Raw genomic sequence first — 27,462 nt, forward strand, 5'->3', positions numbered from 1 at the left:
GAAATAGATTATTATAAAATATATATTGTATTATATATAATTTCTCTGAATATATATATTTAATGTTTTGCTTTAATTATAATTAACGGTTTATTGAAGTCTTCGCTTTGATAAAATTATTGTTTGTGGTCGCTATTTTTTGGAGAGATCAAAAATATTCTTTTCATTGTATCCTCTCTAGCAATGTCGGGCGAGAAAAAATATCTGCCTCGCAATATGTTGCGACGAGATAGATAAGTTTGAAATTTTATTGGGCTGCAAACTAAGTTGGTTATCGGGTCTTGCCACAATTTTTCACAGCTCGAAAGTACAAATGGAGTTTAAACCATTTTTCCATCGTTAAATCAAAACGGAAGAAAGCCCGTAAGCCGCTTAGCTCTAAATACGATCCCGCGAGGGTCGGGCCGTTTCGGTGCTCAATTTATGGTCACCGGCTCGCGCGCGCCCACAGCCAATGTTCATAGTCAGTGTGTCGACGAAACTGCATTACGCGGACGAGTTCAACGTCGTGCCGTTGAATGCCGGTTATTTCGCAAAGCTCTCCGGAAGAGAATGATGTTCCGGAGGGTGAGGTTTACGAGCGTCCCCGAAATCTCGGGTATGACTCGATAAAAAGCACCCTGCGGGACCCGGAGAGGCTGGTCCCCCTTTTATCGTCCCTATGCTCGTGTGACAGAGTCGGTCACGGGGATATCGCAGGATCCATTCCACTTTCCTCGATTCGGATTTTGACTTTGGCGAGTATTGCGAGGATTGCCCGATATATACCATACCGGAAAAAAATGTGATGACGTTATATATCCGTATCTATCAATTTAGTAATTTATAAATCCTTGGGAATAGTAAATCAATAAATGCGAGAGCCATTCCATTTCGGAATTAAGATAAATATTGAAAATTATTGAAAATCATCAAATATAGAATATATCAGAAATAATTTTAACAGCGTGTTTATCTTCTAAAAATTTAAAAAAAAATTATATATATTCAGACATATAATATATTACACTAATCTCTCTGTTGTAAAACATGCATTATTTTGTTATAATAATTTCTCAGTTAGAAAGAATAGGATAGAGCGAGAATTCCTTTGTTCAAAATCTGCTGTGAACAGTGTATGCGTCTAGATATTTTAATTTATCGAATCTTGCCATCGAGATTCCGTGAGGCGTAACACAACAATGTGTCCCAAACAGTTACGAAACAGATTAAAAATGCGGGCGGCACCAACCGTGGCATCGGCGTGCCGTTGAATCTAAAAGGATTGTGGATATATCGGGCGCCCGAATAAAACAAGAAGGCCTGATAATGCGCATCAAAGGCACGGGCAGAAATAGAGAAGCGCTTAAGCCGGCATGCACTTGTCGAGCGTCAGCGCTTTCATCTTCGCTCTCAAAGAGCAACTCGTAAACGTTTGATGCCACAGGATCAATAAATGTATCATGCGCGGACCGATGCACATCAGCATCGGGTTTCATCGGAAGAATGAAATCTCCGCCTGTTTTTCGCGTCTCTGGTTTCCGCGGAAAACCGCGAGAATGATGAAACGCAGTCGCGATATCATGAAAAAGAGAAACACAGAGTGTCTACTGGAAAAACATGGAAAACCTTGAATTCTCAGAGATATTTTTGTACGTGGAAAAATCAGGGGATTCTCATGAAATTTTATTGAGACTCGGGGAATTTTTTATAAAATTCTCTTTGATAATTTTGCTCTTATATTGTGAGCAATCGGCAATCTGTCGATAAGCCAAGTTGTGAATTACATATATGTTTAAAATATATTATAAATATATATCTTTATCTCTGTTTCTATATTCAATATTTTAACAAAATATTGAATGTAAATTACATATTCTTTGTGATTTTAAGTGATAAAAAAATGATAATGTTATACAAGTGAAAAATGTTTATCTTTTGAAAATTATTCAGTGTTTTTCAATACATTTGCAAATATAGCACTTGAAGCTTAAGCGGCTCTATGTTTTTTCTTTGTATACGTGAAAAACATTAGAAAACGCATACAATAAAAACTTATTTTAAAAAGTTGCATAAAAAAAAAATTCTTTAAAATATTCTTGTTTTTTGGAATTTTAAACAAAAATATCTGGAAGATCAAAGAATTTTCAGGGAATTTTTTTACAAGATTTGAGTAGAGACACCCCGGAAACACGTCAATTCTACTAGATTTTTAGCTTCAACCCTCTATCTTACTGTAGTATAGGTATATTTCAACTAAATATATTCTTACGTTTGAAGTAATAAGGTCTTTAAATTTAAAAGAATTTTTTCTGCTTTTTTACAGGCGACAGTAACTTTTTTAGTAAATCAACTTTTTTTACAGATGTGTTCTAGACATACATATCTAGTCAAAGTAATGTGTAAAATACTATGTGGCCCATAACGAAATGCATAACGAAAGCACCGGATTTACCGCAAAGCTTGGAAACGTTGTAAAGAAATTCGAGTGGCTACTATGGAAACTCTTTTATGGGAGTTTGCTCTCGTTCGAATTTTTTTACGGCAGTTGCTTTCTTCGAGATTCCGCTTGAATTTGCTGACGACGCAAACGGCTGTGAAAAAAGATCTTAACTTCTTACTAATCTTATGTGCGATTTATCTTGACTAATTTCTAATAAACATTTGTAAGAAATAATGTTTTTTGTCACCTTCATTACTTCAAATTTGTAATGAAACGATTAATTTAATGAATTGAATAATGTTAATATTTATTTGAATAATTAACTATATAAGTTCTTTTATTATTAGCCAACTATTTGTGCATTTAAATAAGATCTATTAATATTAATCGATATATTTCCTGCATAAAAAGGGTTTTTGACTCGTTTGTGACGTTTCTTGATCTTATTTAATTTTTTATCAGTTACTTACATATTCTAATATTTACAATATATTTTTTTATTAACATCACATTCAAGCGTTTCGATATTTCGGGCATTATCTCGAATATCGTCGCACGAAGACACGGAGATCTCGAAATAATCACCTAGGGTTGGAACTTCTCGAACGACGAAGGGGTTTGGCAGATTCCGTGGTAATCCGGTAAAGTCGCAACTCAAACAGTTTAAGTCAGAATAGTGGCCGAAGGGTGGTAGGTTGCGGTCGTTCAGAGGGTGTAATGGGTGGGATTTAGGATTACGAGTGCAAGTGTATGTAACGTTCGGTCTAGCAATTTATCGGTTTGACCTTCCATTTTTAACGATTGTCAATCGATATATTCTCTAATAATAGTTGCATGCGTAATCATGGGCACGCATTAATATATTTTTCTAAATTATTTTTTGTAAGGATTTTAATTCTAAAAATTTGCGTATATTTTTTGAGGTAGTAATTAAAGAAACGAATGAATTATAGCTGTTCTTACCGCGCCGCTATATTTCACAGGCTCTCTTTTCTACACGTTTTAAAAAAATTATAAATTCTAGTCATGAAAGCCTCGCATCCGCTTCCTTTAAATTCGTAAAATCGACGCGTACCAAGGTTGATACAGGCGAGGTGGAATTTTCGGAATATTCGCCGACCCCGGTAAACGTAGGATGAGGCATGCGCGTATAATTTACGTGAGAGCACGTTCTGCGGCGAGCACCTCAAATCGTGCTATAGCGCGTGGAGAGCTAGAGCGAGAACGGAGTTAGAGCAAGGTAGGGCCAGGGCTGGACAGCGCGATAGCGATGTTCCGAGCGACGTTGAGCGCCTTACCTACCCTACCGCTCGGTTACTGATAACCTCCCTTCCTTCCTGCACCACCACCGCCCCGTAACCTCTTTTGCTATTTATGACCGGTAACTTAAATCGTGGGACGTCGCGATCGTGAGAGATTGTTGCAGCATGGCTGCCATGCCGAAATCCGCGATAGATAAAAAACGATAGCTTCTCTATTCTAAAGTAAGGAAAGGTTCGCAAAATGTTGGATACTAAACAATTATACGACCCACGTTGCGGTTTATATATCGGGTGAATTGTATACATTACTTTATTTTATCTTACTTAGCAATAAATGTTTCTCTTTGCCTTGTGCTTTGCGTCTAAATGATTTCGTTAAGACAAGGCAAAACCGAGATGGCTCGTTAAAAGAACAGAGACTTGGAGAAACGTCAAAGAACAAAAGCGAGTGACATTATCCGCGACGAATGGGGGCTAGAGTCGTCAGAGCCAGGCCAGGATTAATTCTTTCCGAGCGAGGTTCAGGACGCCGGGATGGATTGCTCGGAAAGACAGAAGGGTTGGAAGAAAGACTATGGATTCTGCGGCACTGGGCTAGCTGGAGAAAAAGTAGGGCGAAAGGGCGAGGGACAGACCGGGCGAATCGGTTATCATCCCAAGGGTTGCGAGCTTCGTCCCGGGATCCCACCGTCGCTTTTTCTTTCTTTCCTCTCTCCCATTTTTTTTTTCTTCTCTATCTCCACCTATCCTTCTCTCCCAACCTTATCCTCGCCCTATTTGTCCCTATGACCTGGATTCGCGACAATGCGGAATTATTCTACGCAATTTTGATCGCTTTTGTCCCGATTTGAAGATCCTTACCACGACTTGACATATATTGAATTGTAGTAAGCGAAAAGATTAACTTACAAGTATTCAAAGGTACTCGCGAGTATACTCGCAAAGTTGTTAAAAATTAGTTGAAGTTGTTGTGAGCAAACGTATTTAAACAATCAAGTTAAAGAAACAATTTTATGAAATAGGGTAAAATACATATTTCATTTTATCATGTTTACGCATTCCTGTCAATGTAATATTATCGATACACTCTATATGATCGCTAAAGGGACAGAGTGGACAGAGTAATATTCGCAATGCGTTGAGGTTATCGATTTTAAAGTTGAGTTGATTGCCACAGAGTATTGCGATATAATAATACAGATGGGCCATTCAACCATGGACACACGTTACCAAAAGCTATTGCGCCGCTAAATTGATAGTGTACATGATACAATGGAAAACAATAATTTATTCGCAACTTGATAGATAACGCACTTGTATACCACTTTGTTTCTTTCGACCTTTCTGTGTTATCGCAAAGCGCATTAACATCGTTTGACAAAAATGTGAAATTTTTTTCATATTTATAGTTTAGGCAATTACAGCATTACTTTGTATATAAAGCGAAGTAATTGCGACATACATCTCGTATCCGCTATTTAATGACACGTATTTACGCGCCTGTTAAAAAATCGTCTACACTTTCAGCGAATTGCGTGATCTCGAACATTTCTCTCAGTTGCGTACATTCGCGTGGAATCGGCGAACGCACGATTAAACTCGCAAAATGATCGCGAACGGAGGTAAAAGCATTCGCCGTTAAAGCGCGAACGCGAGACCGCTGATTAACGTTTATTCCAATATTTTTCTTGCCGTTCCTCCCACCCTTCGTGCCCCCCACCATTCATTGAAGGGGTAGAAACGCGGTGAAAACGCGGGACTGATTATGACATTTACGAATACATCGCAATAATGTGGAACGATAATGCCCGATGGTCATAAAAGACACGCTGACTATTGTCCTTGTTTTTCTTTGTCCTTTTTTCATTCTTTATGGAATTGCGCTTCGTCATTAAACGCGCGCCTTTTATTACGAACTTTGCGTACCCCGCTCGTCATTTGCGTTACACAATAATTTTGATTTGTTTGGGAATGAAATTTTTATTTCACAATCACGAGCCAATCGTTGTAATAAAGTATAAAGGCCCTGCACTTTGCGCTACAATAGTAGATAATACGCTTTTATTTTTTATTTTATTTGTGCAATTTTCACAGTTTTTCAAAACAAATTGCAATACCGTTAGCAAAGAGCGCAATATTTAAATTAATATAAAATAACTTACGTCATTATGAACTCATATTAAACTACAGAGCGTTTTAATATATATTATAGATGAATATTAAATTTCCGTAAATAGAGTGGTAGCTTCTACATCTTCCTTTCTCCTTTCTCCGGGACGATTTCATTTTCGTAGATGCGAAAGCGTTAAAGGCGAGCCAGAAATATGTACGCGGTCATATTGGGTGAGAAAAGCACGAGTTTGGTAAAGAGGAATGAGGCGGCCCTCTCTCCCCACCTCCTCTCCCTCAAGCGATGAAACTATAAAGCCACTCCTAGTAAGTTGTAAAATTGTAATAGCTTTCCGGTATTTACATAATGCTACGGCGTAATAAGTGGAACTCGGTGAGTTTCCATTACCATTCTGCCGCTATCCGCTCTTATCTCCGCTAACGACCCGAGGGGCCTCGCTCGCCTCCTTGTTTCTTTCGTGACTTATATTTTTCCACCTTATTCTTCGCCGGGTTAACCGCGGCGAGAAGCGATCCAAACCCCAAACCTCATCTTTTGTTCGTGTCGCGTCTTCACGACGAAAATTCGACCACTTATTTCGTTAGTTGGTTTTCTCCTCTCTGCCTCAAGTCCTTTAAACGCGCGGATTTTATTTTGATCATAATAAGAGATATGGTAGTTGACAAACCAAGCATCTTCTCAGCCTATATTCTATGGCTTAAAAAATGAAGTTTTATTGTTCTTTTTTACATTTTACACGAAAAATAAATTTGCGTTTATGACACTCGTATACAAATGAAACTTTTGAGATTTTTCTTGTGAATTGATTTAATGTAATATTTTACTAAGCAGTAAAAACACAATTTATACAAAAAAGTTATTTTTTGGTATAGATGTTATACTTAATCTTATATATTCCATTTTTTCTCATGTTCCATTTTCATCTCTGAACAAAAGCTTTTTGTCACGAGCATCGCTATGGGAAACGCGGCAAAAGTCTCTCTAGTTTGCACGATAATGTGCTCATTCGCGATCGGCAATAGCAAAATGTAAAAAGATTTCAGACTGAAATTCTCGTTTATCGATGGAGAACATGAAAGAAGTTGAGTTCCCGCTTTCGACACTCAAGGGAAGGAGTGGAAGCTGCAGCGGCTTCATTCGAATAAGTGGCCTCCTTAGTTTAGATTCGCCTTCTTCTATTGTTTCCTTCCTCCTCACCTTATCCATCCATGATATCATCCTTCTTTATCCCCGAGTGTGTCTCTTTCTCTTTGTTATTTTCTTACGATGAACTTCTCGCCGACGAAACCGGGGCGAGTCGTTTATTTAATTTTCGAGATCCCCTGCCATTTTATTTTTATCTCCGAGACTTTATACACTTCGCTGATTAACCCACCTCGCGAGAAACCTTACCTCCCCCATTCCCCTTCAATGGAGAACGTCGAAACGAAGAACGTGCGCTGCGCGTTTGCATGGGGTTGAAGAAGAGTTAGGGACGCGAAGAAAGAGAGGGAGTCGAATTCAGGAGCGTAGGTCGATGGAAGGACTCGCGGGGCTAGCGTTACTCACCGGATATAGAGATGTCTAAGCCCAGCCATCACTGAAATTGCCAGAGTTTACCTCTTCCGCCCTTTTCGCCGCATACCCTCCCTCCTCCACCACTTCTTCTATCCCGATCGAGCTTTCGTTTTCTCAGCATGGAGTTTCCGCCCGTAAAATATTCGACTCCTGCCTTTCATTCTCTCCAGCTTGCCCGCCCGTGGCTTTATTACAATGCGATTGTATTATCAAGATTTCAAGACTAAAAGTATCGGTTTTTCTCCGACATCTTTCTTTCAGCTCCTTCAAGCTCTTCATATTAATCTACCTTGTCGAAGTGGCTGATTTTACGAGGAAATCGATAAGTCTTCTTTATCAAATTACTTTGCAGTGTTTATCCGACTAGTAACGATTGCATTATTCGACTGTTACTGTCATTATTATCCGAATTTAAATGCTATTAAATCGTATTTTTATTTTTATTTATTATAAATAATTGTAAAATACAACTGTATAAACTTATTTTAATTCATTCAAAAATAAGGGATGAGAGTTTTTGTTATATATTTCCTGAAATTAAATTAGATTTTTTAACATGTTTTGTGGTTTTTCATCTTTATTCCATCGATTAAATGATTTTTAATTACTAAGGAAATTTTTTTGCGATTTCCATTTCTATAATTCATCTCGATTACATGATTATACCATACTGAGATATCCGAAAGACTTGATATAGTTCCCGATGTCTGGGCAATGTCTGGATAACATCCGCTATCTACAGAAGACGCGAGAGGAATATCGGAGATCGGAGAGACGTCGAGTTTATCTAGTATTCGTATGTAGCCGCATCCGATACAAGATCCGATGTCGCGCTTCGGATTCGCCATGAACAATCCTAAGAAACGATGCTGTGCTGCTTGTTCCGACGTCGCTCTACTTCTTTGCGTTCCTTTCAGTTCGCCGATACGCACATTCGCGACGTATCTACAACGAATGCGCACCCAATATCATTTCTTACAATTTCGACCGTGACCTTTTATCGCGTCATTCTAAGATTCCATTCTTTAAAGCATTATCTGGTAACATTCTTTGGCAACAGTTGTCCTTTTTTCATTTTTCCGCTTCTTTTTTTACGGATATTTCACTTGGAACAAGAAATCGTGTACGTTTTATTTTCGGAGGTGTTTTTTAAATTTCATAGAAAATCAAATATTGCGCGAGTGTTTTCTCCGTGTTTACGTATTGATACGTTATTGAAGTAAGTTTGGTTATTAATAATGCACCTGCGTATCGATTATTTACAACTTCCCGTCGATAACCCAGGTAGATATGGCAATATGAAAGGCTAGAAGTAACGGCAAAAAAGCCACCAATAGAGTCTACCTGGAAATGTCGTAGCACATCCAGACACAAATCATATTCATATTTAATCAATTTTTTATCAATTTTGCTGGCACAGTCGTATACTGGAAACTTTATTTCCTTTTTTTCGAACATTATTAGTCGTTTCGCTTCTCATGTTTTTATTATGTCTGTAAAAAAAGACGGGGAGAAGTCATATTTTAGTTAATATTATTTTAATTAGTAAAACATTTTTTTTTTTAACTAATAAAATATTTATTTTAAGAATGTTTTTTTTTTTTTTAAAAGGTATTTATATTTTGTTCTAATTGAAAGTCTTGAATTTAATATTTGTTTTTTCCTTTTTTATAGATGGTGACAAGGACAAAGAAGATATTCGTCGGGGGATTATCGGCGCCGACGACGCTGGAGGACGTCAAAAACTACTTCGAACAATTCGGTCCGGTGAGTAAATATCAATATCAAATTTACAACATTATTACGTTGGTCTGCATAGCAGAGCTAAAACTGTCCAATTCGACGGACTTTATTTTAACAAAATCTTACAAATGTTGCGCGCAAATTCAGAAAAAGAGATAATCGATTTTTTGATTATTAATATATTTGGTGATTTCTATTTTTTTAAATAGACGTCATATTTATAATTAATAATGTAGGATTAAGATTTTATTACAAAAAAAAATTTTAGATACTTTTTTATAAAATTTTATATCATTTTGAATTTTTATAAAATTGACAAGTATTATGCAACGTATTGCTACATTGCTATTCGCTGGAATCATGAACGCGATATCATTGACTATCATTTCAGTTGGTTACATTATCGATGTATCGCACATCCTCACCATTTCCTCTCGCGTCGCAAAATCGGGCGGCACTGTCGACGACTGTGATTCATGGGATTTACATTGTTTAGTACTTTTGCATATTTTATTGGCTATTTCGCGCGGAACGCTATTGATTTTTGGACGAACAAGTGCACTCATTTCCATTTACACGACGTCAACGGTGCGCGACGACAATTCTGCCTCGCTGTAGCTCCCATGAATTTTGATCGTTATGGCACATAACGGTGATATCGAGGTATCGCTCTATTTGGATTGTTTCAAAATGCGCAACATAATACAATATTATTCACGTGCGAATGATCTCATTTAATCTAGCGGCCTAACTTGTTCATGGATTACAGAGAATTAACTTTAACGTTATCAGAAAATTGTATATGTTTTGCTTTTTTACATTTAAATTGTTTTTCATGAGAAGATTATTTCGAAACGTTATATTTGTCGAAACGGTTAGAGAAATTTAAAAATAAAAATTATTTTTGGTCAAAAATAATTGATTCGCGCGAGAGAGATATTTATCGAGTAATCAAAACTGTCGTAAGTTTTGATACACTTTATATAAACTGATTTTCTTTGATAATCAATGTCAAAATCTGAGATTTCGGATAATGAACGAAAACGATTTTCAGTATAATTATAAGCAATTTGTCCCGTAAAATTATAATATTGAGCAATAATTTAATTTATTTTAATAGTTAAGAGCATTCACTTATCACAAGATCTACTTAAGAAGGAATGCTACTGAAAGGAAACTGCGAGGTTTGCATTAAACAGCAGATCGAGTGATTAGGCACTACTAGTTGGGGGAAAAAGTTTAGCTAATTAGCGTCTATCGATCCTCGGAATATCTTTAGAATACATCATTGTGCGGACTTATTCGGTTATTCATCGAGTTCGATCGCGATCGAATTGAACGCACGCGCGATCTTCAATCCAATTCCAATTCCAGCACGATTGCTCTAAATGGCTTTCCACGAGCCAGTAATAATAAACGATTCTAATGGGCAGAGTGGAATAATTATTATGCGGAAAGTTTTCGGCTATCTCGTTTCCGTTTTGGAACGATATCATAAAATTAGTAGAATTGTTAAAGTTAAAGCGTCCTGGTTGAGTATTATTATTATTTAACATTTACGAGAGCATTATTTTTGGGATGAAGGAGCCGTAAATGTATATATGTGTTTATATGTGTATCAATTATTTTATTTATATTCCTCCAACATTATCATTATGATTTTTAATAAATGTATACATTTATATTTTATAAAATATTAATGGCAATCTTCAAAATTACTTTTCTTTTCTACCTAAATGATTTTTGACGTCTCTAATAGTAATCAAATCAGGAGTCTGAGAATAACAAATACGATAGTTATTTCATCATTTTTTTAAAAAAGTATATTCGAATCGCATGTGACGAACATATTTTAGAATCGACACGTATCGATCTGTAACCTAATTCTTAGGTCACAATAAAAAGTCACGTATATCATGCATGAAAATCGCGATAGCGTCCTTCCGTTATGGTGAATCAGATTCCTTGTCATGGTCAGACATGCATACCGTGCATCGGAACGGTTAGAGCTCCCGGCTGCAGCGGATCGCTCGGAAGAACCGACGCCGCTTATCATCGACGGGCGGGAATCGAGATACGGAGAGAATTCGGCAGCGCCGAACGGCCGCATAATAAGGCACTCCCCGGCAGTCGTCCGTTGCAGATGCACAGCCGGCGGATATAGAAATTTATTGGAAAACTTGGTCGATTGCAGCCGCGGCGGAGGATATATGCCCGGCTCTCAGGTGACACGATGTAGTTTCGAAGGGTCGAGGATAGTAGTGGAATATGACCGGAGGACGTTCGAAAGGGGGGGAAGAAAAGGAAGAAGCGAGGAAAGTTGGGGCGAGCGCGACGTTTGTCGTGGCACGAGCCAGAAATGGACTCGAGATATCAGAGAGTCTGCCGTTATCTTCGGCCTAACCCTCTCCCTTATCCCCCTCTCCCCCCCCATCTATCTCTTTCTTTCTCCCTTACATACTCCCGTTCTCCGCCGAAAGTCCGGCTTTGAATGCAGAGTTTCCGGCTCGTAGCGGCTCGACTTCGTCTATATGTGTGTGACCCACATCGGAGATACGATCGGACGTGCGCGCGCGCGCGCGCGCGCTGGCGAACGTATACGACGCCATTTCGGAATTCGACTCCTACGTATGATGACATACACACGCATGCATAAACATACATACACACACACACACACACATACACACACATGAGTATACACAAGTTCGTGTCTACGCCCACGTACTACTAACGGCGAGCATACACGATCGGCGCTCTGTATTCACACCAGACGACTAACGGGTTGAATAAAAGTGAAGGGCGGAAATTTGGAGCCATGCCATTTGTAAAGTAATCAGAATCTGTTTTCTTATGTACGTACAGCTGGCTATTTTACGGCTATTTTACTACAGGCTTTATATTTTTATTTGATACTTACACCTTCGAGTTGGTAACATATTTGACACGCATATGTCCGCGTAATATATGACGCTATTAACCGCGTAAAAGAGCTTCTGTTTTTGGTACGATTACCAATAATATTTTAATACAAGATAAGATATTAACGTTCTGATGTGCTTCGTGCAATCGTAAATGTCTGTTACAAGATAACTCATGTTTGGAATGTAAAGGTACAAGTGCAAGAGGCGAATCCTGCCGTAAATTTCTATCGCTCGCTGGTCTTTGCGGCTCACTCAGTCCGATGTTCCATCTCGCTGATACGTATCTGATCCCACTTTTGCTCCACGGAAACAGGGAGGGAAAAAGGGAGCGTGCAAGTGGGAGATCTCTGTCGACGAAATAGCTAGACGAGGTAGCTGATAAAGCTAATGGCATTGCCGGGAAATGCGTTATACTCATTGCGTTCCGGCTTATGAAACTTTTCAGGAACGACCATTTCGTTCTCACAAACATTTGTACGCATTCATGGCCGAAGGATTCGGACATATTTCCTGCATACATTTAATTCCTGTTTAAATAACGCGCTAGTCGAATATTTTAATTTCGTTTTACATATTTCATGAGTTGAGTATGCGTGAATTTTCGTGATTCCAATGAAGCGGTTTAAATTTAATTAGATTATATTCAAAAGAGAGAGCGTTTTGTCCAAAGATAAATACGCCATTTTATTCTATCGATTATTTATTTTAAAAAGAGGAAAATAATCTCTTTAATCTTTTTTTTTTTTTTTTGGTAAAGCTTTTGTGAGCTTTACAAAGCTCACAAAAGCTTTACAAAGTCATCGTAAGGAATTTTTGGAGCATTAAGTGACGTAGACTTAAACGTAGTAGAGTAACGATTTCAAAACATAGTCTTGATGCTTTTAGAATAACTCAGACGTTCTGCGAGAGAAGATTGTTTGACAGTTTGCTTTCACTGTTTCAATCTTGGCTTTCAATCTGACATCTTCAACACACATAATTATGTGAGATTTGTTTAACCAAAAAATAAAAGTTTCTACACACACTATTATAGACGCGATTACGCATACCAAGGCACTTTAGTAAATATCTAGTTACATAGCAGGGACTTCCTGCTGTCATTAAAATTTACGAAGAATCGAGTGTAATAGTTAGCGTGTGAATGGAAATCTCGTTTCGATATACATAGGTCGCGGACTCTGCCGTACCTTCCCTCCGTCCCTCTCTTTGGGACGGTCGTATATCGCAGACCGCCGCCAGCACGCGATTTAAAACTTAGATGAGGCCGTCCGGCGACGTTACCTGAAAAATGAATGGATCTCCGAAGAGAGCGAGAGCTTAATTGCGCTCGCTCTCAGACCCTTTCCTCTTTTTCCTTTCCGGCCCTGCCTCCTTCGACAGTCGAAGAGCCGGAAACGAGGATGGATGAAGCGGTAGGAAGATAAGGGAGAGGAACGATGGTTGTCGATGGAAGGGCGGACCTCTTTGACGCTGTACTTAACGATCGACTTGAAATTAAGAAATTAAGAATTAATACAAATCTTGGAGAACCGGTCGGTTCGTCTTTTTTCGCCGGTCGCGCTGCATTTGATTCTCACATCGGGGGACGAATTTTCCACGGGAACGGTCGTTCATTGATCCGCCGCGATGAAGTTTGCTCGTTCAGATATCGAAGAGTGCTCGGTAATCACTGCGCTCTTGTGATCGCGAGTGACAGCTTTGAGGGCCTTGATGATTGTTCTATTTCGAAAGCGCAAAACAACGAGTTTTTGCACAGTCATTTGTTACTAATTTTGTTGCCAAAATTTTACGGAGTTGTAGACCTAAGGCTTATGCGAACTAAAAAGCCATCCCTTTTCTTGCATACCTTTATAATAAAATCAAACAATAATTATCTAAATAATAATTTCTTGAAGACAGGACAATGAAGGTATAAGCGTTACATGTATAATAAAAGGGATATTTGCTTTCCTCATTAATGCATACGTTTCAGAAGCTAAAAATTGTATTTTTAATGATAGCAAGAGAACTTTGAGATTGTATCTTCAAACCGATCAATATTATTTTAAAGTGCCCTCGATGTAAGAACAATATTCTGTGGTCGTTTGTGTTTTTTTTTGCTTAATCAAATCCAATTACAATGTGATGTTCGCACTATGATCGAAGCGAAAGTAAATAGTTTTGCGTTGCGCCCGCTCGCGCACATTTCTTCCGCCGACTTCTATATTCGTCGGTAAATAATATTTCCACCGTTCGAGCACATTCCCGTTTTGTTTCTTTTCGCGTAGAATATTACCGCGGTCTACAATACATCACTTGCCATCGCGCACACGCTTCCAATATTCGTTCGCCGTTTCGTTTTCACCTGTAGAACACGCGGATACAGGAAGAGGGGGAGAGGGAGAGGGGCGGGAGGGAGGAAGAGGAGGCGGTGGGTTCCGGGGACTTCTGGGAGTTCTCCTGCGTCTGCGACCCTGCGCGGCTGCGTGGCTGAATAAATAAATTTAATGGCGCTTGTCACGTAGCAAAACGGGATAAATTCCGGGCGTCTGACAGCCATTTAAAACAATGCCGTCGCGAATACACGCCATTTGTAACCCGGTGCTTTTGTTTCACGTTGCTATTCATTCCCCTGCGAACCCCCGTACCGTGCCTCTCGCGCCACCACCGCCAGCGTCACCTATTCTATATCCGCCGACGTCACCATCGTTCGACCAATCCGCGAACCGGGGAAAGCCGCGCCGGCACGTTGATAGCGCGGATCGCGCTGTCGGATTCATGCTTCATTTTTTATCCCCGATAAAAATGCAATTAAGGCTCTTTGATAAGGCTCGAGCCGTGCCCATTGTACCCCTTTCTCAACCTTATATCCCGATCCCATTCATCCCGACTGGTTGGAAATGCAGCGTTCATTATTTGCATGGAAAGATCGCTTACCGTAAAATGTCAACGACCTCTTCAGATGCAAATTCTGTCCGATGATAATATGCTAAGCCATTGTCATTGATGAGTCATATATAATAGTTTTAATTTTTATTTATTTCTAGATTTGATTATATATTCTCTCTCCAGCTTCAAAATATTTTTTCTTCTCAAAATAATAATAAGAAATGTGATATAGAAAAATATATCTCATTATCGTTCTTGCTATTTTCGCACTTGTAAGAGAGTTACATTTAATTTGGCATCTCATTATATATCATTAATTATTCCTTGGTAGAGAAAAATATATGTGTGTTTATTGATAAAATAAGTATATTCGAAAATTAACTAACATTTTAAGTAATTTATTATTTATATATATAAATTTTCCGTCAAGCAAATATACATGTCTCTTATATAACATTATCCCTTATTAACAATTATACATTTTATTAAGACCATCTTGAATAGAATGTCGAGAAGAAATGGCTGTCTAACGCGCTTAATGCAATATTCAACATTACCAGATTCTAAAAGTTGTTATTCTTTTTTACGGACATCCGCGACCGAAAAAAAGTCGCGTAAAGTTCGACTCGATTTTCGCGGAACAAATTTTCAAGCTCGCGGAAATGCCCGAGGATTAGTCGCGCGCCCGTTTCGAGAGAGGAAAAACGGGCAAAATAGTCGCGTAACAGCACCTCGCGGGCGCTTTTTTCCCGTCGTCGCGACGTAACCGTCGTATATCACGTTATGGCGCTTATCAGACGGGCGTATATCTCGAGCATTTCGCCGTGGCGACGAGAGAACGGGGAAGAGAGGGGTCGAAAGAGAGAGAGAGAGAGAGAGAGAGAAAGCGTAATTCCCCGCTTCTTCTTTCGAAATTTCTCAGGCTTGAATGGCGGGAGCCAGCTCGACGCGGATGCCGCTCTCGCGCGCGAGAGAACATTCCTTTTTCGGGGATGAAGGGAACCATCGCCGTTCCCGTTCTCGCTCGGGCGAGGGTGCTCGGGCGTGCGGAATGAAATTTATGAGGGTCCTTTATTCCGGCACTTAAAGGGAAGGAGGGGCGGGAAGGGGTGAGGGGGTGGGGGGAGAGAAGCCTCGACTTAAGTTTGAGCAATTTATTAATTTCCCCGTATTTCGGCACGGACGACGCGTCTCGTTCCGCCCCTTGAAAAAGAGATCACGCTCTCGCCCCCCTCGTCCCCCTCCCTTCCTCAAGACCGTTTCGTGGGCAAATCGTACATCACGCGCGTGTCACGAGAAGAAGTTTAACGTCGCCCACAAATCGTGCCGCGCGAATTTTTATGCTCCTCCTAGTCGAGAAATTCTTAAGTCCCCTTTCGGGCAGATGATAATTTATTATTTTGTTGCGTACGCGTCATACTCTTTTATGATATCGTATCACATTAGTGCTACTTTCGTATTAAATTCACATTTATAATTAATATTAATTACATTCGGAACTTATCATCACGCGCGCATGCGTATTTATCATCAGTATTTAGAGCAATCTGATTTGCATTTAAATAGTAATAAGTCGACGCAAAATTTGATATACTATTTTGATAACACGCACATTCTAGTATTTTATTAATTTTAAGTTTGTTAAACTACTACTATTTTTTGTAAATTCTGTCTTCTTATTGCAATGAGTCATATTGCTTTGTCATTCACTTGATGACAATTGTGCGAATTTAATTGTCGGCTTTATTTCGTATATATCTGTCGAGGGGATGTATATATCTGTTAGGAGCTTTTCTTCTTCTCATGTAAGCTCGTTGCATGATTGCTACACGTAGTTTTTGTCTAGCGATGCAAGCATCATTAGCGAGCATAACGAGCACGCTAATCATCAGCAGACTGCGCGCGTTGTGTACTGGAGCATCCTAGAGAGAAAGAAAAAAAATTACATGCTGGAACACGTGTAACTGTAGAAGCTAGAACGCACACGTACCAGATATATACGTGAGTTTTATGCGTATGTGTGTTTGTGCGTATGAGGGAGATATAGAATTGCTTTCTATAAATCTTTTTAATTGTTAAAATTTTATAAGATAAAATCTGTGATAATTATTATTGGCTTACATACTTTTGTTATTTATATCATACTTTAATTATTTTAACTTTAAAATAAAGAGAGAGAAACCAAAGAACAAAACAAAAAGAAAAAAAAGGATCGAAAAGATAAAACAAGAAGAGAAAAAGTTACTTTTAAGTAAATAAATATAATTATTAGAGAATGAATGAGTTATTTTAAATTTAGCGTGCTATCATACGCAGCATCGGAATATAAAGCTGTATGTTTTACAATTCAAGATTATGTACACTGTTATATGCGAAGAAATGTAAAGCAAGTACTAATAGTGTCGATAACAATATATAGGTATGTATTACTCAGAGGTGCATTGGATCATTGCATAACGAATAATGTTTCACTGATTTATCGATTCTCTTTGTTCGGAAGGAGATTGAGTGCTGCCTAATTATCGCGATTCCGATTTACGATTGCATCTGTTCCGAGAGAGAAAGGGAGAGAGAGCTTTAGGATTTAATTCATTAGTCACGTTAAATAAGGCATTAATTATTTCGGTAATTACGTAAATGTAAATACGCTACTATTCATTTAACCACGCTTATTATTATAATTAATTTGTACTTACGATCCTTATTTAGTATCATTTATCTTGAAATCTCATTTTATATTAGACATGTAACTCTCATTGTCTGTTTCATGTTATCTCAGATTGTTAATTGCCGCAAATGTAAATATATCAAAACTCAGAAAAAATGTTTTGGAATTTTCAGATATGTATTCTATTACTGAAACTATTCAATTTGTATTTTATCGTTTTCTGCTAGTCAATTTCAAATTAAATTCTGTATCAACAATTTGTACGAAATATACGAATTGAAATTGGACGAGAAGCAATATTAGAAATTATATTATATATTGCATTTGGAATTTTGAAAATTAACTTTGCTTTCGTGCACATGTTTTGCTCATCAGGTAAATACCTTTGATTTAAGGAGATTATTGATTGCGGAATTATACACGCACATACACACACACACACACATATTATATTTATCATAGATTTGAAACGAGCTGTTACACTTAATTTTATTCGGCGATTTTGTAAAATCTGTTTAAAATTGATTTAAATCGGAGCCTAATTCTCGTAGCAGATTTGAATGGAGTGTAAATTGGCGGCCATTTACATTCTCAGACAACGCGGTTCGTGTTGCGCAAGTATTTGCCTGGCCTTTTCGTAACGTGAAACAGACACGAACAATTCCAGGCGAAGTGCTGCTTTAATGTCGAATTCATACCTTTTTAAACCCGCATGTTTTGTTCTCCTATTTCGGCGTTAACTACAAGCGAGAAGCGAGGCCACTCGTTTGTCCGTGTTCTTGTAATTATCATAATTATTGTCGTGAGCGAAAGTTGTCGAAGTAATGCATGGAGGAAGATTTTCAATGCCCTATTACAGTGAGCACAGTAACATTTCATGAACGTTTGCTTCATTCGTTGCAATTACTCGAGCTCGAAAATATTCATGTTGTGGATGTGTGTATTTTGGGGAGACCAATGAAACCAAATTTACATGAAACAAATGTCAAGGATTTAAACCCTTTATACAAGTTAAAAGATATATTATTTTTGAGATTCTAATATATTTATTGAGTTATATATTTTCTCTGCCAATATTTACAAACTAGTGAAAACGCACATCTCAAGTTGATGATAAATGTTTTATTTATTATTTTATTTATTTATTTATTTATTTAATTTTAGAAGCGTGTGTTATTTAATTAATTAATTAATATTTTATTTATTTATTATTAAATTTATATTAATATTAATATTTTTCTCTTTCTCACATATCATATATTTTTTGCGATATAATAAACTTTTAAGATATAATAAGCATTCAACATTATATCTTCTCAACAAGACTAAAATTGATGAAATAAAAAGAAATATTGTATCAATATAGATTGCTCTTATATTTATCCATGTTATTCGTCATCAAATTTATGATAGACAATGTATTTATCTCGTTGTTATTTATCACTAAATCCGCGTAGATAACAGACCTATATTAAAGATCAGACGCGTGAGGGAGAAAGCGCTGAAAAGCGAGAGGGGAGGCTACAGTTAACAGTCCCGTTAAACATTAACTGCCGTTCTGCAGTTTTCCCCTATAACTCCAGGTTAACTTTGATTGCAGCTAACGGCCCCCGGGGATAGTACGTTTAAGAGAGAGCCAGGATAGAACGGGGGTTGCGCGTGGGAGGGTAGAATGGGTTGATGAAGGAGAGCGCGCAAGAAGGTGGTACGGGAGAAGGACGTTAGAGGAAAGGAGGAATGGAGGGAGGAAGAGGAAAGGTTGGAATACAGGAGGCATCTTATAACTTCTTATAATTACTCAAGACTCGAAGCTTTAACTGCTGTTTAATTTCATTCGGCAATTAACCCGCGCTTTATCGGCGCTCGAAACACCTCGAGCCATCGTCTCGGATGGCCATCAGCTACTATTTTATTGTCCGCGGCATAGTATCCGCATTGTTCTGCATGCCGAATCGGTAATGGTGCTAATGCGTCGATTAGACTTTTGCGCGAAACCAATTATCACTGTTAAATAACTTTTACGTCGTGGATATAAAGCAAAAAAGCGATCTCAAGTTTCGTTTACGGCTGTTAATTTTCTCCACATGTTTTCTATCAATGGTTTGACAATTATTCGAGAATAGCGTGTCTCTTAAAAACGGCCAGCGTTATCGAATAGCATTTTCATCGTATACAAATTATTTTTGCCTCGCGCAAGAATGCGTTTTGCGGCTGAGCAAAGAAGGATATTCATAGCGTCGCTGAAATTGCAATCATTGCGGTGAGCTGTAAATTAAAAGGCAGACAACGAGCATTTGCAGCTGACAAGTAATGAGGCGTATAATGATTTTATCGGGCAATTGCCGGTGTTTCATGTTGCAATGCCGATTGGACGAGAATAATGGTTCGTCCGCATGAGGCATTCGATCGTTGATTGCCCATTCGGCCGTCTGGCCCGGACACACTCGCTGCGTTTGACCGCCCCGACATCGTTTTCCCTCCCACGACCCTCCGAAAAGGGATATAACTATGAGCTTCCGTACCAAAATTCCGCTGTACGATCTACAATACGTCGATACATCGTAACGATTATTAATCTAATTTCAATAGCCCACACATCGCTCTTGTTGAAAAAAGAAATCGATTCTAGATCTGTCAAACGATTCCCCTTTCTTTTTGGGCCTCACTATATTTATCAGAATTGCCGCTCTTATTGGGAGAGAAAGAGAGAAGTTAAGATATAAAGAACTTGGCAAAGTTATATTAATTTAATCGCATCAATAATTATTGGATTAGCGGTAATTGCGAATGTAAATGGAATAGATGAAATAAAATATGAATTGAATTGTTCCGCTTGCAATCAGTCGCCTTTCTTGCATCTATTCTGCGTCAAATTCTACACGCGCCCGTTGCGGATTTGCATATTCGTCGAAAATAATCCACTCGAATTAATTTAATTAGTCGAAAATCGCGATGGCGTAGAAGCGAGGACGAGAGAGAAATATAGTTGCGAGAGGAATATAAGCTAGGCTACTCTGCATATATAGAGACAGATAGAGCGACGCGTAGCGTTACCGGCATGTTGGATTCACTTCTGGTGAAATTTGTTTATGCAAATAATTCGCTACAGTTATGGAGAACCCGTCAAAGCTGTAGTACTGCTCTCCTTTTCCTTCCGTTCTGACTCGTCGTTCATCTGTATTTCAAGTAGTACAGCTGCTTTTATAATCCGACTTTCTTCGTCCGTCTCTTACACTGTTGAGCTGAAGTGTCTCGGTTATTTGAAACTGACAGCGTTATCTCGAAATAATGATTCCTAGAAAATAAATCAACACGCGTTCTGTATAGTTTTATTTTAAAAATGCAATATCTAGGGTTGTATCAATATTTTGAAATAATCAATACTATTTTACAATGCGGAAAAACAAATGTTTTATGAATTGATTGAGAGAGCAAATATAACTTTCTTCTAAATTTTTCAATCACAAAGTTACACAGAATGAATTATATTGTTACGCGAAGCACGATGCCAAGCCCAAGAAGGTTAAAATTAAGATAATTGATGCTGATACATCTTGATATAATATAATTAATGGTATAATGCATTTTCATTTTTATAGCGCTGACTTTATCACGCTAATAGAACATTATGACAAATATTTTCCTAATTGCATAAAAAATATTTAATTTAGCGATTGTTGTTTGAAATTAGTTTTTCTTCAACTTTATTTTTGATTATATTACGTGATACTTAATTTTCTCAGAGGTTTGTTTTACAAAAATACCGGATTCGTTTCTGGCCTTCGTTTTCGCACAATCGCTCGGCTTTCTTCGAACGTTAATATTTTCCGCTCTTGTTGTTTTGATTTAAGATCGATTTCAAATTTGATACGGACCAACACGGCGTGAAAGTGTTTTCGCACCCTTCGTAATCCGGATTCAACTGACTGAGATCTTTCGCAGCGCCTACGGGGGAATATCTCAGCAAGGAAAAAGGCGTCCAGATTACGAGTTTATCTAAATGATCTCCCTAAAACACGGCAATCGCGCTAGAGTGGCGATTATAGGACGAGCAGCCCTAGCCGAGCCACGGGATGTTTATGGTTTCGTGACAGGAAAAATTGTGTTTTTCGGATAAATCTCTCTTCGGACAGGACAATTCCTGAGGAATTCTTGTGTTTTTTTGCTATCTTATATACGAACGAAATAGCAAATTGTTGTTACTATAAGTTGAATGTAATGTGCAAATAAAAAATGCCATTAAAATGGGAAACGAAAACGAGGAAAAAAATACTTCCAGAAAATAAAAATTTTAATTTTAAGAAAAAAATTAACAGAGTAAATAATTAAAATAACATTCTTTTTCGACGAAATTAGTTTTATTATATCAAAAATGTTATCTTTTTTTTTTTGTAAAAAACAATTTTTTTTTAATGACGTGTATAAATATTAGACCTTACTTATGAATTAGTTTTAGAAGTCTTATTTGAATAGAAAAATAGTTTTATATGAGTTAGAGAAAACACGAAGATTTCATGATAAAAATTAAAAAATTTTAAAGAAACATGAAATACTAACATTTTCAATAGGAAGAATCAATGATACAAACTCGGCAAGAAAGCTACAAAAAATATACGATATTCGGTGATATTTCTTGACGAGAGTGCACACGAGTTTGCGTTCGAGACATCCCTCGGCAAATAAGTGTTTTCATTCGGAATGTAGCGACATTCGTTGATCGAAATCGAAGCCACCGTCGGAAGATGAGGTTAAAATCCAATAGTCCGGCATAGCCCTCGGGGGGCGATCGAGGTGACAGGGGTTCAGGGGTTTGCACGCGAGGCGGCACCCTTCGAATTATGAGCGGATGACGAAATTTTGATTTTCTTGCCCTCGCTCCGCCACGCTTCATCCGTTTATTTGATTTTAAACCACGACGAGACGACCCTTGCGACCCTTCACTGACTATCTCGTCGCTGACTAACTCCTTCCCTCAATTTCGCGCAGGGAATGTACGAGAAAATGTTTCTCTACGAAATCTCTTACTTCTTTCATCGCCTTCCACGGTCTTTCTTTCACTGTTTTCGGTCTTTTAGCGTAACTGTAATGTCGAAGAATTTTATCGTTCTGAAAGATTTAAAGATTCCAGTAACAATGACTTTGCGCTGAAATACGAAATAATACGAATATTTACACAACAAATTCAAAGTCTTTTATGTGTGTAAGGCAAATATATAAACTAAAGAATATTATATAATTAATAGAAACATGATAGAGTAATTCCGCACAGAATTATATTTAACTACTGAAGCTTTAGTCCCTCAAATATTATACAATATAATATTATCATATTATATTATATAATACAATATAATATATATTACAATATAATACATTATATTATATTATATAATTATAGAAGAGAGGAGTCTTTTTCAAAACAAAATCTAGCTAAATTAAATAAAGAATGAGATTTGACTATCTATTTCCAATTTTCTGAAAGTTAATTTACTGTAAAAGCTAAAATTTTTATTTTCTTCCACAAAAGATTTTAATTCAAAAAATATTAATATTTTTATTTTCATTTAAAAATTTGAATTTGTAAAGAAATGTTGAACTAAAAGATAATGTGATACTTTTTTGAAAGCTATTGTGAAAATAACATACTATTGCAGTAATGGTATTAATAATTATTTTCTCTATTGCATATAAGCGATGCTGACACAGAAATGTCATTTAATTTAGCTGACGTTAGGTTTGCTGTATTAAGGATATATATATGGGCGTCTTGTAGTCTGCAATTTTGTCTCTCGGGATCTGTACGGGCTTCTGATGCCGAAATCCTTTGAGTGCGAGCCCGCAGCAGGATCTTCTTAAGATTAGTTGTTGGGTAGGTTAAGTTTCAGCCTACAAACAAAGCGGTCTTCCGTACTTGTCGTTGATTAAAGTGTTTTACTTGTTTAGCGTAAATAACTGTCGGCAGAGAGTATTTATAGAATTTATATCTTGGAATATGCATATTATAAATGCGCAAATTGCATTACATGCGCAACTACATAGCGCAAAATACGCTAATTTGTACGACAAATACTTCTATGCGTAATTGAAATAGTCATGTCAAGAACTAACTAAATTGCATATACATCTTTACTTCATATTTAATCATATTCCTTGAAAAGGAATAAATAATTATTTACATTATTAAATAACTATATATAATAATTGATAAAATATAAAAGAAAATACGCATATTTTTTGCTACATAAGAATAATTTGCGAAATCCCTATATCTTTCTTTATTAATAACATTTCTGTTAAAGTTTTGATTAGAATCAATAAATTGTTACTTGCTCAACTTTTAGATTCAATATATTAATCATCAACAAAAGTGTCTGTATAGTCATTACTTGTTTTCGCGCATGATGTATATAAAAGCTAAAGCAAATAAACGGAGAAACAATAAATAATCAAATTATTTAACCACTCCATTACTTGACTTGCGATTTTATTTATTTAGTATAGCAGAATATTGCATCAATTAAGTCTCTTACTTGCTGATCGTGTTTTTCGAAATTATCTTTCAATCAAGAAATTATCTTTCAAGTTTGCATTTTATCGCATATGAATCAAATATAACAAATGTTTTTGTATAGTGTAATGGACGTATTCATATAATTAGTAGTAGCTTATAACAGAATTTATTGAAAGATAAATTCTAGTAGATAATTTAATCTACAAGATTTTTTTTCTATTTATGAAATTAAGAGCAAAATATAATGTACGGAAAAATTTATACGTCGCGATATCAGAATTAGAAAAGCTCCTATCTCTTTCTTTAGATTTGGACACAGTCGGGCAAACGTTAATCTTTCAGTGCCCATAGTTTCGAAACGAACGAACGGCAGCCTGTTTCTTCCCTATTTATCCACGCTTCATAGTCCCGTGATTTTTCCGCAACGGCGCTTTGTCGCGGCACATCCGGCCGCTTCCGGTGCGCCCGGGTCCGGAAGCAAGATGGCCGGCGCCGACGCAGCCGTGATGAAATATTAGCGGAAAAGCTGGTACCGGGGGGGGGACGGGGGGGGGGGCTAGAGGGACGCGGATACTGGGCTCCCGGGAAATTTCGAAAAATCTTTTTTCCCTCTTCCCCAATTCTCTGATGGCACCAATATCAGTCGCGGCTGGACGCCTTGCCAGCCGTACTTCTGTTCCGCCGGAAGTGAGCATCCTCACGGTCGTAGGCTCTACATTCGTCTTGGCACCTCGTGCTTCATCGCGCGAAATGCATACAACATCGCTAACAATGAAAATTTTATGAAGAGCGAGAGGAGAAGCAGAAACAAGCGGATAGAGTATTCCTTATGGGAGAAGAAATCGGACCATCTTAAAGAAGATTAAAGTGTCAGAAGAAAATGTCCACTCTTCTAAAAGATGGATTGTTCAGACATAGATTTGTAATTTGATTCTATAATATTATTATTATTTTTTTTTTAATGTGAATTTGGGATAATATAGATAGCTTATTAAATGTTAAATATACAATGAGAATATTAGCCATATAATATTTGTAGCAAAAATATAAAAGTTAAAATAGCAATTGCGTGTCTATGTATTATAAAAATATGTTATTATTCGTAGAAGATAATAGAAAACAATAATTATTGTGATGATAACGTTTGTACCTCTTAGTAATCATATAGCTATTAATTTTAATGAAATCTCTTATATTAAAGACTTTTATATATTGAAGTTTAAATATATGAAAGCGAGAGAGGCATTTCAAATTACGTTAGTGGATCTCGTGAGAGTTTATTCGCAGACAGAATGCGGCGAAAAGGTCGGTGTTGCATCGTCGTTGCAAACACATGCAATGCATTTTTAAAACGTCATATATTTTGGTTAGACTATGCCGGTACATTTCACGGACACGGTAGCGTGCCTCGTTAATGTTTGCCATGCAACAAACACCACCTTGCTCGACCCACGACGTGTCCAGATAAATATTCCATAGAAAGTAAAACTTATGTGTAGTACAAATGGTATGCGTATGCAATACAAAATGTATAATAAAATTGGGGGATGCAAAGTAGAAGTAATCTAGCTACAATTCTTTCTTTCTTTTCTTTTCCTGTCAATAAATGGCAAGCTTTGCATATATATTAAACAAACTGCATAATTATTGTCCTGAAAGAAAAAAATTTGAGTTTGATTGATACATCTTAGTTTTCTTTTTGCAATGCTTGTAATCTCGATTATCATTTTGATTATTAGTTTTATTTTATATGCATTTTACATTATTTTACACAAAAGAGACATAGTAGAAATCTTTCAATTATATAAAAAATTAACTTAGAAAGATACGTATGTGTTGAAATAATTTACTTGTTAATCAAGGATTTAAATCCTTGTTAATAATGAGATTACGCGATTATTTCGAAATTTTGAAAGAAATTATTAAAAAAATTATTACAATGCGACGTGATGAGTTTATTAATATTGGCAAAACGGATTAGCTTCTTCATCTTGAGAAAGCAACGCGCTGCGACGATAACGCTTTGAAGGCTGCGATAATGGTGATTCATGGGTCGAGGAATTGCGACCGCGCATCGCCAATGCGGCGGATAAGCTCCGTGGAAAATCCGACGTTTATTTAGCTTCGACCTTCTCGCCGATAAATAATTCGACTCTCCGTGAATCCTCCCCTCTTTCTCCCCGTCTCCCTCCTTCTCTCTTCCATTTTTGCCTTCTTCCTCTATCATACTCGCCGCCCAATGGATGAATCGAGCGGACTCACGCGAGCGCTTCTTCCTTTATCAAACGGGTGTCCATTATTCACGCGTTTGCGAAACTCGGCCTGGTTTTACAATACTCATCCGCTCGTGTGGTTGGCTCATGCACGTTTGTTCGATCTTTCGATCGATCGAACGGACGAGAGTAGTTACGACCATTGTTTTTCACGGAGTGACCATATCTCTCTCTCTCTCTCCCCTCTTTCTCTTCATCCCTTGCACGTGTGCGCTCTATCATTGCTCTCGTACATTTCTTTCTCATTTTTCATGCTTCGCTTTTCTTATCCTCACCCTCGTCGCTCGAGAGTGAATAGGATAGAATAGAATAGAATTTATTTCGTGTCCCAGGAACGCGAATCCATATGGAACATTCTAATACATAATTCAAATCTAAATTTACAAATCAAAATCATGATGCAGACAAAAATAATAATTTAAAAAAATGAATACTTGATCAATAACGACAGTAGAATTAAACTTTAATAATTAAATGAGAAAGAAAGAGAGAGAGAGAGAGAGAGAGAGAAAAGAAGAGAACGATTAAAATAGAATTATATGTATACTCTATATCTAATAAATATACATAAATATAAGTGATCAATATGAAAACAAAAACTATTAGTTAAGCTTAGAGAATATCCAGTCTTGGAGAAGAAAATTGTACAATGGTTTGAGTAGTTCTAACGAATAATGCGTCGGACACTGTTTTCTTCCCAGAATTCGATCCTAGAAACTAAAGTTGAGACTGCGAACGCGTTCCTTTGACGCCATTCGCGGCGCACCTAGTCGGGGAAAGTCGTCGGCTCGGGGAGGTCTCGAGGGAGCTTAGTTCGATTTTCATTCCGAGTAAGAAAGACTACAATTCGCCGGCGGCTACGTTTTCCAATCTCTTCCTCCGTCCGACCGACCGACCGACCGACCGTTCGTCCGTCGTCGCTCGTCGTAGGGAACGTCGCCAACTTCGGCGTCTCGTGACGAGGCTGCACTCACTCACTTTCCCCCGAGGGAGGATGGATGGTCGCGGCGTCGTGGTGGAAGTCGCGTAGCGTATCTCGACATGCAGGAATCGTTTTCGCAGCGGCGACGAAAAGCGAACGCCGCGCATCGACTTCGGGGGGG

At 37.6% G+C, this 27,462-nt stretch overlaps 1 protein-coding gene across 6 annotated transcripts in view; it reads left to right on the forward strand.

Moving 5' to 3' along the window:
* The window catches only part of LOC115241169 (RNA-binding protein Musashi homolog Rbp6-like), a 567,047-nt gene that overhangs the window by 461,837 nt on the left and 77,748 nt on the right, over positions 1 to 27,462 (forward strand). For all 6 annotated transcript variants that reach the window (XM_029816790.1, XM_029816793.1, XM_029816791.1 and 3 more), the window contains one exon: positions 9,047 to 9,139. In XM_029816790.1, the coding sequence (XP_029672650.1) occupies positions 9,047 to 9,139 (93 nt within the window). The remainder of the gene's footprint in view (positions 1 to 9,046; positions 9,140 to 27,462) is intronic.

This window comes from Formica exsecta, unplaced genomic scaffold (assembly GCF_003651465.1).
Source record: "Formica exsecta isolate Colony F162 unplaced genomic scaffold, ASM365146v1 scaffold47, whole genome shotgun sequence".
NCBI lineage: Eukaryota > Metazoa > Arthropoda > Insecta > Hymenoptera > Formicidae > Formica > Formica exsecta.